Raw genomic sequence first — 16,856 nt, 5'->3', positions numbered from 1 at the left:
AGAGATGGCTCTGGTCACACCAGTCAGGAGACCCACACAGGTGCCAAGTGGGACCTGTTGTATTCAGAGGCCTGAGAGTCTTAGTGGCCTAAAGCACAGCGAGGTTGTCCCCTTCTACTGGCCTGCTGTGTTTCAAGATGCAATTGCACACTGTACGCACCAGAAAGGGGGCCGGGATGCCTTCACCTGATGTGTGTTACCTGCTTGGGTTCCCTGCCAAACTCCTATGCGTTAAGTTGTCATCTGAGCATGTGCAATGGTGGTCTCAAATGTACACACCTCAACTTAACGGTGATTGTGGCTTATGTTTTTAAATCAGATGGAAGCTGTTGTGAGAGAAAACACGCCAAACAGCAGGATTTCTTTAGAAACTACTGGTTGTTGTTGTTGTTTTGTTATTATTAGTAGTAGTACTAGGATTGATTGCAGGATTAGTATTAATTGATATCAAGCATAAAATGAGTAAATGACATGTTACAAGTTGCTCCCTTCTTCGGGCTTGTGTTTAAAAGCTCAAGATATGTGAGGAGGCAACTTTTTCCTTCCTTTAAGTTTCTAAAGGTTCAAAACATTGGTAAGTATGTAATTTTGATCTCTGCATAGGGAAGCTGTTGTGGGGATGGCAGTTTGATGAGCTGAGAAATGCCAGATAGGGAAAGAATTACGCACACAGTATCCCAAACCACTGGCTTCTCTGCCCCAAGGCTTCCGCACACAAAAAAAGCCTTCCTCACAAACCCTTTCTTTTAAAAAATGGTGCTGGGACTCGTTACAGGTACTTGCATCTCATGTGCTTTTAGCCCCTACACCCTTGTGAACAAATGACTTGTCATGGGAGGCTGTGTGCCCCGATTATATGGGATTATTATTCCTGAAAGGCAGGCTTGAAGTAGTGGCTGTGAGGTTTACCTGGATCCCTGTGTCAGAATCTGTGTGGGTTGCTTGCAGCAACAAAATATGAACAGCCTCTTTGTGCCTCCCCCCCCCCCCAAGGAATGAGAAAATGTGCCAAGTCAAGTTCCTCAGGTTTCTTTCACTGCCCTTCAAAAGATAGATGCTTTAAAGTTTGGAACAACAAACTTCTTTAAAAAACAAACACAGAGACCTCACCATTACCCTCCTTTTCACTTTAAAGAAGCCTTGAAGACAATACAAATTTTAGGATGATTCTTTTCTGTCCTCCTTCCTTACCTCTGCTTTTTGTTGGATCTGCAAGAGGGCTGAAATCTCTTAGAAATCCAGCAACACATTCAGGGAACTGGATCTTCCAAAAGACTGTGCCAAAGCATTCCAATGTGCTTATTAATAAGGCTAAAATATGGGTGTCCTGTGGGTAGATCTAATTCCCTATACTAAAGAGACAAAGTGGTTAATGATAAAATGCGCAGGGAAGCCTTTCCTCATCAGCAGTGTTTCTATCATTTCATATTAATTTGCCACACACACACACTCCTGCCTTTCCTGTGGGAGTGATTCCCGGAGAGACAAATTTTCAATTAACTTTAATGTCAGGCCAAAGTCCATCTCCACAGCAGATGAGTTCCTTTCATTTGGGGAGACTTTACAAATTAACACTGGTTTCCCAAGCTATTATGGGAACGCTGTGGCCTTGTCAGGCAGTAAGAAAGAGGCCTCACTAAGGTTCTTCCCAAAGACTGGTTTAAAATGGTGACAGTGAAACTACTTCCATAGGGACTCGGTGGAGAAGAGGAATGAAAAAGTCAGTGTTTGCCAAGTTGTTAGAAAAATCACAACACACTGCAAGCTGAACCGAGGGAGAGCAAGGGATTTAAGTATCTAGGGCAGCCTTTTGCAAACTTGAGTCTTCAGATATTGCTGAACTTCAACTCTCATTAGCCCCTGCATGCATAGCAAATGGCCAAAGACAATGGCAAAGGCAAGGCTGGGATTGAAAGGTGCATGACTGTTGAGTCCTTCACATGCTGCCCTGCTAGCCCTATGCCCCTTCGTGAGGCTGGAATCTGATCTGAATGATTCACCCAGCAAATCATTCAGATCCGATCCCAGCCTCGTCATGCGGTGCAGGGCTGGCAGGAGGCGTGAAGAGCCAAATGCGCAGTGCTCCCCAGAAAAATGTGCAGTGGTATGTACAAATGAGGTCTAATTCACAAATGGTAGTCACAACAGCGGTATTATTCTGTAGGAGAATTTTGCGCATTGCACATAAACTTATACAGGACCACTTATAATGAAATTTTAGTCTTTTAGACGCGTCACAGTAAATTTCTCCACACAGTTGATTTTTCTTTTACTTCACAAAATAAGTTTTAGATTGCAAATTCGCAACAGAATAGTTTTGTGATAGCTGAACAGTTTTACTGACCGATCCTGGTCAGTGGGCTATAGAGGAAGGATGACGTTTTCATTCATTGAAAAACTGATGAAAAATAAAACCCTAAACTTCAAATTTCATTTTAGTATTTGAACAGCTCTACCTATATAGGCTGACAGCGAGAATTGCCTAGGGGTCCATAGTCTCACAACTCATGCTTACTGGAAATCATTGACTAAAATGGGTTTCCTTTTACCTCTTCCGCCACAGTCTTATACTATACCTTTGGTGTCTTCATCCTCAATGGTGGTGTTTGTGCTCTCTGAAGATTCCTGGAGAAAGAACGGAGAGGACAAAAGCAAAATAAGATGCACCCAAATGGCTTCCCCCCCCAGAAAAATCCTGACCGGTAACCCATCACCCAGGTTCTACCTCAACAGGACCAAACACTGCAAAGGGACGAAAACCAGGTAAGCATCAGATAAAAGCACTTGTCAGTAACCACAGATTTTGCTTTGTGACTGTAATACTTGTCTTGACTTTGAAACCACAACTGAGCCGGAGGTCCGATTGTGAAGAATCTTGCAGGAGTGAATTCACTAGTATTCCACTGCACTACTATCAGGAGTGAGAGGCTTGACATCTCCTACAGCTACAGCTAGCAGGGGGCAAGAAGGGCTGTGTAGGAGTGAAAGACACCATGTTGACTACAGTTGGGAGAGGAATGTACAAATTAACAAAGAGAGGGAGCTAGGATGAGAGAGTGAGGGAGATTGTGCAGGAGTGAAAGAGACCACATTGACCGCATAGTAAAGAAAGAAATGTACACTCAAACAGAGAGGGCTGCCAAGAACCACATGGACCGCCAAAGGCTGACACACACCTCTTTCCATAAACAGCCAACTGGTACACAGATTAACACAGAGAAAGGGAACCATTTGCTTCTCATCAAGACAACTCTGGTAGCTGGGCTGCAACCACCAGTTCATCCCACCAGAGACATATTGCAAACGATATTAAACAGCAGATTGACCAAGGCCGTGCCAGCCATTTGGTCTCCTGTGACCGAACAGTTCCAGCAAAGCCATATAAGATGGCCTTTCCTTCATGGCTGCTTGGACTGGTGCAGCTTGCAGATCTGCTAGAGGAGAAGTTCCATGGAGAACCTTTCGCTAGAAAATGGAATTAGGTTCTCAGTGCTCTTGGGCTTCAACTATCCTTCTGTTCCAGCCGTTCCTGTTTAGAAGGATCCCCATAGGGGAGGATGCTGCTCTGAAGGAATTACTTTCAGCCCTGCTCTCCACACCTCAGAGTGATTCCCCAAAACAGGGAGGGCTGGAACATGTTGAGAGGCCCAACATTATCAGCATTGAGGAAGACAAAGGACACTCACCATTAACTGAACGCTGGAACTGGACTTTCTTTTCTGGAAAAACAAGGAGAAGAGATAGGACAAGAAGAGACACAGAGTGAGAAAGAAGGAAGAGAGCAGAACATGGGACGCAGTGGGTCCTAGGACACCTTTTTGCGATCCTACTAGAAAGGTGAAGAGTTTGTGAATAAATCTGATGCTTAATGCCAAAGAGAAGTCAAAACTCTCACAATGCAAACCATGCCAATCTAACTTTCCAGCACAATTAACAAATCCATCAGCCTTGTCCACTATTCTATGTTTGGACCCACAGATGTCTGCATCTCTATGAACCTTAATATCCTGACCCAGGGCAGGGCTCCACCTTAACATCTCTCCTGCCATTTTCTAATCCAATCCAACAAAAGATTTCCAAGCTAAAGAGGAATCATGTTTTGAGATCCGTAAATACTAGTCATCAAGCTAAAACTGCCACACCAACTTAACTTGTGGACACAACAATATCTGAATACAGCCCTCCATAAATGACATGCTATACTTTTCCAACCCTCCTTGCCACTGTGACTTTGCATCATTCTACTTGTGGCAGCAAGAAGCTGGAGACATTAAAGACTGGAATTGTTCACTTTCAATCCTAAAAGAATAAAGCCAGAAGAAATCCAAATGATCCTCCACTGCACCGAATAAGGATGGGCATTTTACATCTATAGCATCTCTGAAAGCCTTCATAGACAGTTACACTAGTGCTGAACAGTCTTGTTATTCACTAATCTAAATCTGCATTCTCACTGTGATCGAAATTTGTTGCTTCTCATCCTGTCTTCAGTGATCACTCTTCTAAGGTCACGTCTGCACATCATTTTGGCATGATAATTTGGGTACCAGTAAAGCACTTAAAAGTCTTCACTATCCACACTAAGATGCAAGCATCTTGCCATTTGCAATGGTTATGAGATAATATCAGTGTTTGTTTGGAGCAGCCTAGCTATAATGCTGTACATTGCACCAAATCAGAGTGGGGGTTGTTTAGGTGGGATGTGAATGCCTATATCAGAGCTAGGAGAGGCTTGCTAGGGCATGAAAAATACAAATGAAGTAGATGATGTTCAAACTTTGAGCCAAGTGACCCCCTTTTTCTAGATTTGTGCAAGTGCAGCAACAAGTATCTGGGTGAGAAGAAACAGAGCAATGTGCAGGAATATGCTATCACATAGCTTTCACCGGGGATTTCTTTTTAAAGTGTGATAAAACCTTGAGAGAATGACTGAAACCACAGACAAACTGCAATGTTTACATGGACTACGACTGCAGTTTTTAGGAGTGGAAAGTCTGAGTCATATAATCCCAGCATTGTACCAAAGGTGGTAAATCAACACAATGCCAAATGGTGGAAGTGAGTTTATTTGCATTGCAGACATGACCTAAGAAGCTCCTTCTATGCCTCAAAGTAGTACTGAACAGCTCACAGTAGAAATCCTGCAAATAATTCAAGATTTAAGACTTTTGTCTTTTGATTCTTGATGAGCTTCTCTCAACACAGTGCTTTAATGTACATCAAAAGAGAGGCACATCATGTCAGATTCCTAATTATTACTCAAAAGAGTCTTGAATAAGTTCTCTATTTCCTACCCCACAAATCCATTCCTGGCTTCTTCTTGCCTTCTTCACACTACTTCTTTCTGTCCTGTAGGTGAAACTTGGAAAATGGATCTAGATGAAATCCAGAAAATGCAGCATCTAAACAGGCTCACCATAGGCACAGTGTAGAAGCCTCCATCCTAATCTTCTTCCCTATTATTTATTTAAAAAGGTATCAAAACTGCATATATCTGGTGAGATGAAATGCGTTCTATGAGCTACAGTAGAACAAGCCCATTGGCACTTGGCGATTCTGACTGCTTTATTTCATCATATGATATCCTCAGCTAGCCCTCTACAGCTTCTTCTCCAAAGCCAACAAAAAGACAGAGAACAGACTCTACTACAGCTCTTAGATTTGGTACTTAAGCTATATATGATGGAGGTAGCTAGGCTCAGATGCATGGTGGCTCCAATGAGAACATACCAAGAACTGTCTAGGAAACCTTACTGGACGGTAACTGTAGAAGCAATTGACGCAACATGACGCAACACAAAAGTGGTGACCTTATTAAAGTAGGACGTACATACAATAAAAAGGATGCAACACAGGGCAGTGACTTTATTAATTTAGGATGTAACAGGATGTGACATGGGGCAGTGATTGCATTAATTAACAATGTAACAGGATGTGACACAGGGCAGTGAACTTGTTGAGTATCCACTGGTTACAAGAGGGGCAAAGCCTCTTCTCTCAATAAACTATTGGTGAAAGGGGTCCGTCGTCCTTTCTACTCTTCATGGATAGCATGTTTGCAGAGGTGGCACATAAATATCTACTTTTTCACTAAAAGGTGTAGCCAAAGTAGGGGGTAATATCCTTTCTGCAATGGGGGGTGTTGCCATTACCATCTTACTTCAAACACAGTAGGTAGGTTCTTTCTGTTAGCATGAACTGGTTAAACCAGAGAGTTTCATCAGAAAGGCAAGCTAACTATGAGATCATGAACTAGACCCCACAATTTGTGGTGCCAACAGCCATCTCCTTCTACAGAGGGGGATATCAAAACCAAACAAGGTGAAGGGGAAGGAGAATCTGCAGCCAAGCCAATTTGACAATTAAGCCAAGTGGGATTCCACTGCTGGAATTGAGGTCTGTCCATCTGGGGTATTTCTGCAAGGAAATGGGGGTGAGATGACAGTGCCAGGAGTGGCTGTTAGCATAGGAAATAGGCAGATGGGCAAGCGTAAGTGTATCTCTTGGCCAAGGAACACTGTTGCCAGAATCTTCTTCATTCTTTGAAGAAACCTTTGCCACATCCTCAGATAGCCATCAAGTCTCAATTTGGCACCGTGGAAAGAGATGCCAGGCACCTGTCCAGAATACTCCAGTTTGGTTTCCAGAAAAGAAAATCATTATAATATCAGCACAAAGCCATTCTTTCAAACGCTAGTATTCAAACTTCACAAATATTTCAGAGCTGGAATGGGTGATGTCACTGGAATGAGCAAACCTGTTCATCCATTAATCTGCATCTCTGCCAAATCAATGAACCAGGTTTCAAGGCATGACATGAGTGCTGCAAACCCAAAGGGACCAATGTAGAATCAAAAACCTGGAGGAGGCGAGTGTGTGTGTGTGTGTGTGTTGGGGAGGATTACTTGTGTCCCTAGTTCTGTTTTCAGTTTTAACCCCTTTCTCCCCTCCTTTTGCGTTGATGACAGAAACATCTATATTTTCTCATTCCTCCCAGGTTTTCAGTTGATCAGAAGATAGTTCATCAGGCCACCATGGGAGACTCAGACACAAATAAAACAGTAATGACCTATCTGAAAAGAAAAGGTGGCAGCTGGGCCCCTCGCCACTGCTCAGAGGCTCAGTCTAAACTGATGTCCACAGGAGCCAATCAAAGAAAGAGTCATCCTTGCTCCCACTCCCCATCCCATCTCCCTCTCTTCCATATTAAGTGTCTTTCAGTTTGTCTTACCTGTCACAGCCCCCTTTACAGTATTAAGAAATGCCCTAGAGCCAATTCAAATTGTTGGGCAGGGGGATGTGGTAAAGAACTCTTGGCAGATCCATAACACCTCCAAATTCACTCAGGTGTTGATTTGTTTGGAAGTGCTTCCTTGTCAAGATATTCCTTCACACAGAAAGATAACAAGCCAGGAAGAAGGCCTGCCTGATTTCTGAGGCACATTGTGGGATAATTCACTCCCACACAAGGACCGTAGGAGCATCAACCTCCAGATTTCTGAATCAGTTGGACTTGTGAGTTGCTGTCCTCTTATGGGGCTGTTTCACCATGGCCTCCAAACATTTGGATTGGCTCTATTTCCCCGAAATGACAGTAGCATAGTAACAGTAAAAGGGTAGGAGAAAGGCACAAGCTTTTTTTCCTCCTCTTTATGAAAAGAAAGCAGGAATGGGAAGAGATTATGAGGATATGAGTTAGCCAAGCAAATTGAACATGAGTCAAGGCATCCATTACTCTAAGCAGCAAACTTTGCTTAGGTAAAGGTATTTGTTTTTCCTTTTTTGCTTTCAGAGTGTGGAAATGTATTTCATGATGAGAAGAGGATGATGCAAGAGATCCACTAATGCAAGGCCTTAACACAAAGGGCCTGGGCCACGCAGGGACCCATGAGCACACAGTCCACCAGCCCAAACATTCCTGCCTTCTTGAGTACAGGCAAGCTGGTGGCTTTATGAGCCCAGGACTTACCTTGACGCCATCGTTCTTCTTGTTGCCACCACTTTTCCCTCCTGTGGAGAAAAAGTACCACGTCAAGAGGAACAGGCACGGTATCAGGGTCAGCACACTGAGAACCAGCAACATGGGGGGAGTTGTGTGAGAGCAGCAGAACGCAGGAACCGAAGATCACAGATTCAATGCCACCGCCTCCTCTGCTGGTAGCGAACTTGCTTTGCAATGATCCAGAGTTCTGGAAGAAGTCTCTTTCAGAAAACTATGAAGCTCACCAGCTGGATAACTGGGATCCTTCCCCGTGAAAAGCCACAGCCACTTGTACTCTCGGACTCCCAAATCTTTGAAGGAACCAGCAGAATGGCCAGCGACGGAGAGAGAAGGGAGCTGACAGAGCATTCTCTGACACTTGTTTCCTTCCTGAGAGGGCTCAAGGATCCTTCAACATGGCTTACAGGGATTCAGTCCTGCCCTGTGCCATCACCCTCACCTCCTGGGCTTGCCTGCCCTGTTTCGCGGTCTCAGATATGAACGCTAATGGCTCAACTACGATAAGATCAGCGTGCAATTGCCTGCCTGCCTGCCTTTCTCACACTCTGCCTCTTTCGCTAATTTTAGACCCCCATGCTGGTGGGGTCATGTGCTACAATTATGACATCCTGACAGCTGCAGCCCACATTTTGACAATGATGAAAAGCAGACATCTTCCCCCATGCCTCCCTCCCCCATGACTATCCCAGAGCCAGCCTCGTCTCCTGGGACTGCAGCCCACTCATAATCCCTCCCTCTTCCCTCTGTTGCCTTCAAATAGATTCTGAATGCATAAAACACACAGATATGAAGCATGGCATAAGCACGCTTGGCCTGACTGCAGCTTCTGAGCAAAAGATGACCCGGATAACCCTATCATCAGTAGCAATCACTACTCTGGTTTTGGGCGGGGGAACACACATCTGAACATGGAGGACAGAAAACTAAATAAAGGATCAAGATTTGAATTCCCTGATTTGAATTTCAGTGGTGAACCCTTATCACTTTTAGAGCAGTCTCAGCTGATTAACTCTCCTCCACCTCCACATTTTTTCATTTTTTTAAATACAAACTTCCTAAGAGTGTCATGGTAGACAATCAACCCTAATTTCCTAGATTTTTCTTCAGTGATTTAATTATGTCCCCATTTGACCTTGTTTACTCCATTCAATAAGCAACCAGCCTGCATTAGCTAAGCATCTTATGTTATCTTTCCTTACAGTTTAGCATTTATTTATTTAAATTCTACCCAGCCCTTTCCGCTTCGTCCAAGTGCTCATTGTGGCTAAGTGTTCCAGCTTATAATATGCAGCCCCGTGCATAGTGTGTCACATGTGTATATTGCACAGGTGGACTTCACTACATGTGCATGCTGTAGGAAGTCACAACCAATTGTGGTTTCACACTGCATGTACTCCATGTTGGAACACCAAATATTTGATTATTATCAGCTGTGATTGTGTACATACATCTGGCACATTATTTCCTACATGAAGCAGGAATGAGGAACCTTTTTCAGCTGGAGGGCCACATTTCCCTTTTGAACAAGTTTCTGGGGCCACATGCCACACTACTTCTAATAATTTGGCCACATATTAAATGTAATCGCAAACAATTGTCCCCCTGTATTTTCCAAGGAGCTGGTTTTTGCCATGTTTCAATAAAAATCTCAGAAGACGGAAGTCATCCTTGGAAGGTCCTCATAAAGTGCTTCTTGGAAAAGCCTCTTCAAATTCTGCCTACCTCAAATTAAAATTTTAAAAAACAGCTTAGAAGAGGCTTTTCCTGAACACTGGCCTTTTGAGGACACTTGTAAGCAATTCCTGTGTGCTGGGAAGGAACCTTCAACCTATCTAGTTCCTGTGTTCTAAAGAGGTAATCACAATTTTGTAATCCTTCTCCCCTAATATCCCCCCCCCCCAAATACGGTATATTTCGGGTGGAGCTGCATGTCCACACAATAGCTCCCTCTCCAGAGTACAAGATTAAATCTTGCCCCCGCCTTTTTTGGGTCATCCATAATTTAAAGCAAATGTAAAATCCTGCCAAATCCAGGTGATGTTGCAAATCTTCTGTTGTGTGAAGGGAAGAGGATTGGCAGCTGCACTGATCCACTGATGGCAGCCTTTCCAGCAATGTGTCACAAAGCATTTTAGGAATGATTAGTTGTGCTTTGTCACTTCTTTGTGATCTTTGGGTAAACGATTAATAACTATTTATGAATGTGACGTGAGAAAAGCCACAAGCCAGTGCCTGAGTTAAGGACTGACATCAGCTTTCTGCCGTAGACAACTAAGCCACAATCCAGCACAGAGTCGGGAACATTTAAGCCTCTTGGAAGAAGTAAGTTGTGCAGTACTGCACAACCATACGTGTCTCAATAGGACTTACTCCCCACCTCCCCAGATATCTGTGTATAGGATTGCAGCTTAAGTGCACCTAACTGCGATCAATTGTAGTCCTGGTTGTGTATAATTACCTCCAAACTGTGAGCTTTTCACTTTGAGTAGTTATCACAGCGTGGTACCAGGGGAGGGAAGGAAAGAGGGGAAGCTTAGTGGAGATGTGTGTGTGTGTGTGTGTGTGTGTGTAAAAAGCTGAACTGTAGAGTGGGGGGTCCAATGCATAAGAAGTAGTTTTCTTTCTCTTTCAAAATTACGAAGTGCTCACTTTTAAGTAGTAAACACACCTCAATACCTCCCACCCGTGGAGTGGAAGAATGCATGAATCTTATTAAGCCATATAGTAAATCCTTGTCAGCTCTGTAGCATCTCTAACATACATTCTTTCCACATTCAAACTGTGCTGCCTGGAGACCTTTGGAAATAGGTCTGGGGTGGGAAGCCTGTGATTTTCCAGATCTTGTTGGACCCCAGGTTTCATCAGCTGCAGCCAACATGGCCAATGGTCGGAGGTCCAGCAACATCTGAGGGCCACAAGTTCCTGAAATAAGTAATATGTGAGCTATGTCTGGACACCAAACGTTTGAGTCATACTCCAAGAATAGGTCTAAAAGACTTTGAGTGCTTTCTTTCCAGGCTGCCACGACAAGGGAAGCCTTGCTGAGCTAGATGCCCAGTGAAATGAAAGGAGGCTGTGCACAGAAACAAATCGTGGACGAAGTTCCTGACATAGCAGACAGCGACAATGCGTGTCGTGAATATTTAGGGAATTTTAAAATGATCGTTTATACATCAGTACTCCCTGCCACTAGCAAACTAAATTATTTTACCAAGGCACTTGATCTATGCTGCAAATCTATGGATGCTTTCTTCTAAGTGAGTAAGCACCATTAAACACAGTTTACTTCTGAGAAGCAATGCACAGGAACACACAGATAGTTATTCTGTGCCACTTTCCCAAGCATAACCGATAACAGGGCTGGAGCCCAAACTTAGAGGCAGGCTGCTGGTGCATTTATCAAGTCCATTTGTCAAGCTTCTTTTCCTAAAATGTAACACCAATAGGATGGTGAAATCTGGGGAATGTCATAGAATAGGAACATGGTGCAAACAGACCAACCCAAACACCCAAAAGGTTTTGGTGTATTGGGGGGAGGACCTTAAGTTGTGCTGGTTTATACCAGGGATGAGAAACCCTGCCTACTGCCCCCAGGGACTCGTGGTGGTGTGGGTAAGTGGTCAGGTGCTGCATGCCAGTTGGCATGGCTGGCACAAGCAGTGAGGGCACATGTGGTTGACAAGCTGCAGGTTGGCTGCCTGTGATTTACCTAGTAATAAACCCCCTAAGTTTTAGCAGTGTGTCAGTATGAAAAATGAGAGTACAGTTATCAGTTCAACCACATCCAGTCTTTGCAATGCCCTATTCCCCTGACTGCACCGCAACCGGGAAGACCCAAACATCATATTAAAATGCAAGCTATCTCCAAAGCATGTGACCTTCATTAGTAAATCAAAATTCAACAACCCTGGATTTTTAAGCATAAGTCAAAACATCCTTATAGGATTCCACTGCAGTCCCAGTATCTTGCTTTCCAAATTGTATCTGCTTGTACAGTGCTGAAAGTAGCAACCTGCAGGGAAGCTGCAGAAATGCTAGAATTTCAAGACAACCAATAGGCAGCCTTGTCTACTGAGTAAAATCCAGCAAATGGATTTATGCATTGAGCAAGTGTGGGACATACAAATTGACCTTCATTAATGCCAAACCAACAAGGGTCAGAATGTAAATTTAAAATGCTTCTCCACTTTTCTTTCTTTCCTGCATTAATGTTTAGCCGCAGGTAGAAATGGCAGAAGAATTCCAAAATGGTATCATAGCAGGGGTGGGGAACCTCTGACGATGCAGTTGCTGTTGGACCACAACTCCCATCATCCCTGACCATTGGCCATGCTGTTTGGGGGCTGATGGAAACTGGAGTCCTGTCCAACAACTCTTCAGGATCGGAGGTTCCCCACCCCTGCTTTAGAGCCATACATGAAGATGCCCTGTGCCCAGTCTTTTCCAACGAGAGCCAGGGTTTAGGGAGCCAGTCATTTTAAGCACATATGACTAGCATCCAACATATGAAGAGGCAGCAAGTCAATACTGTCCTGGAGAGAGTTGGGTTACCTACCAGAAAAATTCCGGGTTGCTAGCATTGTAGTGAGGATTGCACCCTGAAATACACAAAAGACAAAAAGAAAACGGGGAAGCAAGAAACATCACTGGGTTCAGAATCAGACCCATCCCTTCCCCCAACCCTAGTCTCCTTCCTCTTAAAGGCATCTAGTGGAAAATGGAGCTGGCTGGGGCTCCAAGAGGGATGGCTCTTTGGCATGGTTCCAGGGGTATGATGAATATAGTTCGGAGGTGGTATTAATAGATATAGCTAACTGTTTGCAGAAAACAAGTCACTGGATAGTGGCTCGGGGATTTTTAACTACTCTGCAAGTTTCTCAATGATGGCAGCAGGGGTTTAGTATAACCACCTTATAGAGACTCAGTATCCTTTCTTGCAGTGTTAATGGGATTTCATCCTCTGATGAACAAGCAACCTCCATGCTCTGATGAGACCAGGACAACTGACAAGTTTCTAGCAGTCACTGATGAGGAATTCCCATTGCGTCTCGAGGGGAACTCCCCTTAGAAGCTGCAGTAGCAGCTAGACTCTACTAGACACATCAGCGATAGAAGCCCCCTGCCCTGCCCGAGAATAACCTGCTTTCCTATTGTTCAGAACTGTGCCCAAGCCCCAGAATGCTTCATGATACTCCCAAACTTGATATATTGTGAAATTTAAAAATAATGGACATTTAGAGACAGATCTATATATGCGGCATGGTTTGTTTGTTTTTTAAAAAGCAATTCAATTTTAGCACCTGATAATAAAATCTACCACAGCTACCACTATTTCTACTACTATTACTAAACATATCTGTTCTCACATAGCATATTGTCCCATAGATGTCAAAGAGCAGATCGGTCTCCTCACATCCATTTTATAGATGGGAAGACTATGGTACAGTACTGAAGTAACATCTTCAGAGCCATTCTCTGCAAGTTAATAAAAGAACTGGTTATAGATCCCTGCTCTCCTTTGCCAAGCATTTAACACCGACTATCTCTCAGTTAAGACTGCCTGTTTTCTTACTGGAAAAGAAAACGCCTCACAAAAGGAAGGGGCAGTACTGTGCATAAAACTGTTTCTACTTTGTCAAAGAAAAACAGGATGTAGACACACATATTGCTGCTGGATAAAGATGCTGAGCTGTACCCGGACATTTTCTGTCCGCTAGCACAAGAGCTCTTGTTGTACTAAGGTGCAGGTGAGTTTTAATGTTGCGCAACAGTTAAATCCTGTGCAACAGCTGAGCTAGTGAAAACTTGTTGTGCAGCGGATTGTTCAACCTGTGCAACAAAGTTAGAAGCAACCTGCTAATACCTTCTCTTCCACAACAACGTTCTGCAGTTGGAAAACATTTCACCAGTGGAACAAGTGTACCACTAGGGGACTAGAAAGCGCCACGTCAGATACACCCTGCATGATGGAACTTAGCATTTACTCCCACTGGTTGCACAGGACTCAAAACTTCCATCCAAATATAACTTTCCAAGAGGGGAAGTGAAAAAGGTCAACTGGGCTATGCCTCTTTGATGCTCTTGGTCTCTCTCCTCATTTTTGTGGGTAGGTGCGGACACACAGAGCATTTCTCAATTTCCCAATCAATTTCATGAGCTAGTAAGAGGACATGTATAATAGGATTACATTAACATAATTGAAGCAGTAACAGATTACTGGAGGAAAAGTAAACACAAATCATTATCTGTTTCCTTGCTCAGTAATCTTATTAGCCTCCAGCCCTGAGGCTGGAAACTTGCACAGCATTCAAAGGAAGAATAACAGCATGTGGAGATATCCAACAAGGCCTCGGAGGAAGGTGCTGATGATAGCACTGGGGGCAATAAACTTCTTAGCCGATACTGAACTTTCCCCCTGGGCATAGGGCTGGCGGACAGTGATTTGAAAATGGTGAATTTGGACACTGATCCCAATTTCATTGTCTTGAAGGACGTTCCATGGAAATCAATGGAAGTGCCCTTAAGGAATTCAGATTCAGTGATTCCTAGGAAGCAACTTCAGTTTGTCCTATAAAAAAAGGGGGGTTTAGTCTAATCAGTGTTCACTTTTCAGGAATTATTTTAGTGGACTTTATCAAAGAGCAGAGTCCTTGACATGCCAAGAAATGGTGACACTGCAGGCACTGCCGGCTCGAGTGAGCCTGAAATGGGTTGTCCCTTCTGCAGACACTAGCATCTAGTTATACAACAACAATCAATGGGGGCAGCAGGGAGCCACTCCTCTACTTTATCCTTTGTCATTCAGTGCATACGACCCAAAGACTTAATTAAGATATCTAAGAAGGCCTTTCCTTTCTCAGCACAAAGGTGGTGAAAGCCAATTTCTTGGAAGCCTCACAGCTTTCTTAGAAAGTCAATTCTTTGGAAACCTTTATGAAGGCAGATGAAATGGAAAACAGTCTGGTGACGTACACCCATTTCCTAGAAGACCACCTACAAGTCAGAGAAGAGGCATGGATTACCTTTAGCTTCCTTCTGGCATTGAACTTCTTCAAGCAGTCCACAGTCTCCTGCCTGTGCATGCAAGATGCCACGGTGGAACGGTGCTGTAAGGCAAAAAGAAAGTTGCTCAGAAATGGAAGGGAATAGAAAAGAGAGAGGTCTCCCCCTCCACACACCCTGCCTTTTTTTTTTTTTAAGCAACCTGGCTTCTTTTACTTGTGGTATTCCTTGGTTTGCATGAACCCATGTGTCCTAATCAGAACTTGTTCCCTGCCCACTGTAACCAGGTAAGATCTTTTGGGGAGCCTGTATTTGGAGACTCCAGCCTTTGCGCAGTGGGTTAGCTTAGATAACTCTCAGCTTCTTACACCTTTGTGCAGGATGGTTTTTTCATGGCTACACATACAAGTCTGAACTCTGCACCATCTCTGTGTCTCTTGAATGTGCACTCATATATTAGGCATATGTTTGAATTCTCCAAGCAGTAGCAAATAAAACTTTAATGGTTTGTGCAAACTAGTTTTCCTGCTTATTCATTTGCTCCTTATTTTGCTACACCAGAGATTCTGGAGATGGTTCATTAGGTTGATGGTGGCTTAGGTAACCCTCCCCAGTCTGATTCTCTTATGCACTGATGGCTCAGACTATTGTCCTTTTCGAGCACAACGGACATTCAAAGCAAAGACCTGAATATAAATGTTCCAGCCCCTTGGGAAGGAAACCCATAGTTTAGCAATCTACGTAGTTGTGGCAGCAACACTTGATAGACAGAAGCACACAAGTAAAAAATGTTCCAGGAAATAAACTGAGGATATTGCTTTAATTATAAGCAGTGGGGTTTGGGGGTATCATCCTATATAGGCTCCCTGATTCTGAGTGGATGAGAGCTAGAGGGTTTTTTTTATTATTAAACAAACCACACTTGTCAAAGTCCTCTGTAACTGTTTTATTCCAAGAGCACAGCTGAGTTATAATACGGGCTGTGGAAATAGTAAAAGTGCATCTCAAACCGTTATTACTATAGATCAAAATGACTAGGTCTGGTGGAAAACAGGAAAAGTGATTTTAAAAATTATGTGCTTTGCACTCCTCTGAAGCTGCTTTTTTTCCTGGGAGCCCGTCTTGATTGCTGTAAGTGGACTGCATGAACACAGACACTTAATAAGTGCAATCAGCAAATGGTTCAGTGTTTTTTTTTTGGAGCCACATAACCAGTTGCCCATAATAAGCATATACCTATGGCATGTACCTCATGTGATACAATGCTTATTAATCGACATGCGAACAAATGATTACTCTGCTGTGCGTGTGCTACATAACTGAAATGTATTTTGTCCCACTGAGACCCTCTAAAAAAAACTGCTTTTCATCCAGACAATCCTCAGGATCTGGGCAGTTGAACTTACTGATATCCATGGGTGCTTCAGAGCTTCAGCTGCTGTGATACGTTTGGATGGGTTGATCGTCAACATTTTATTGATGAGATCTTTTGCTTCAGGAGTGACAGTATCCCACTCGGGAGAAGGAAACTGTAAGAGCAAAGGGACAGCACTACTCATAACAATATGATCAGGAGCTCCCCCCCTCCTTTTTTGCATCATGCAGTTTGGCCTATTTGCACACTCTCTTTTTCACACTATACAAGAATGCGGATTTGAGATAGGGAAGGGATAAAAGCATCCATTTGTGTAGGAAATGGTCTCTGACATGCACAGGGTACTGTAAGAGTTTGTTAATATTTTTACCACTGATTTCCACCCAGCAGCTTTTCTTAAAACAAAACAAAAAAACAGTTTCACATGGCCAACCTTAAGGCTGGGTGCATTTCTTGCTAATCACAGTCAATATAAGG

The 16,856-nt window shown here is 43.5% G+C and overlaps 1 protein-coding gene and 2 long non-coding RNA genes across 7 annotated transcripts in view; 2 read left to right on the top strand and 1 right to left on the bottom strand.

The window, feature by feature from the left end:
- The window catches only part of LOC310670012, a 34,752-nt gene extending 19,734 nt beyond the window's left edge, over positions 1 to 15,018 (top strand). The window contains exon 3 of the long non-coding RNA XR_014507476.1: positions 12,943 to 15,018. This is a non-coding gene — a long non-coding RNA (uncharacterized lncRNA). The remainder of the gene's footprint in view (positions 1 to 12,942) is intronic.
- CAMK2A (calcium/calmodulin dependent protein kinase II alpha) overlaps positions 1 to 16,856 on the bottom strand; it is a gene marked incomplete at its 3' end in the record, with an annotated part of 112,530 nt that overhangs the window by 14,908 nt on the left and 80,766 nt on the right. For 3 of the 5 annotated variants that reach the window (XR_014507475.1, XM_083424448.1, XM_083424447.1), the window contains exons 10-14: positions 16,411 to 16,533; positions 15,025 to 15,108; positions 12,558 to 12,600; positions 7,970 to 8,010; positions 2,577 to 2,625 (exon numbers count right to left, since the gene is read on the bottom strand). Coding sequence is in view for 3 of the 5 variants with exons in the window: in XM_083424448.1 (XP_083280574.1) it covers positions 2,577 to 2,625; positions 7,970 to 8,010; positions 12,558 to 12,600; positions 15,025 to 15,108; positions 16,411 to 16,533 (340 nt within the window). Of the gene's footprint in view, positions 1 to 2,576; positions 2,626 to 3,686; positions 3,720 to 7,969; positions 8,011 to 12,557; positions 12,601 to 15,024; positions 15,109 to 16,410; positions 16,534 to 16,856 lie in introns of all 5 variants that reach the window. The other 2 variants (XR_014507474.1, XM_083424446.1) reach the window with 1 other exon arrangement.
- On the top strand, positions 2,625 to 8,011 carry LOC310670013. The gene is made up of 2 exons (XR_014507478.1): positions 2,625 to 2,763; positions 7,793 to 8,011. It is a non-coding gene; the product is annotated as an uncharacterized lncRNA (long non-coding RNA).

This window comes from Podarcis tiliguerta, assembly GCF_965153285.1.
Source record: "Podarcis tiliguerta genome assembly, chromosome: 2".
In the NCBI taxonomy this organism is placed as follows: Eukaryota; Metazoa; Chordata; class Lepidosauria; order Squamata; family Lacertidae; genus Podarcis; species Podarcis tiliguerta.
Note: the sequence above shows the minus strand (reverse complement) of the source record. Positions and strands in the feature narration are given on the sequence as shown.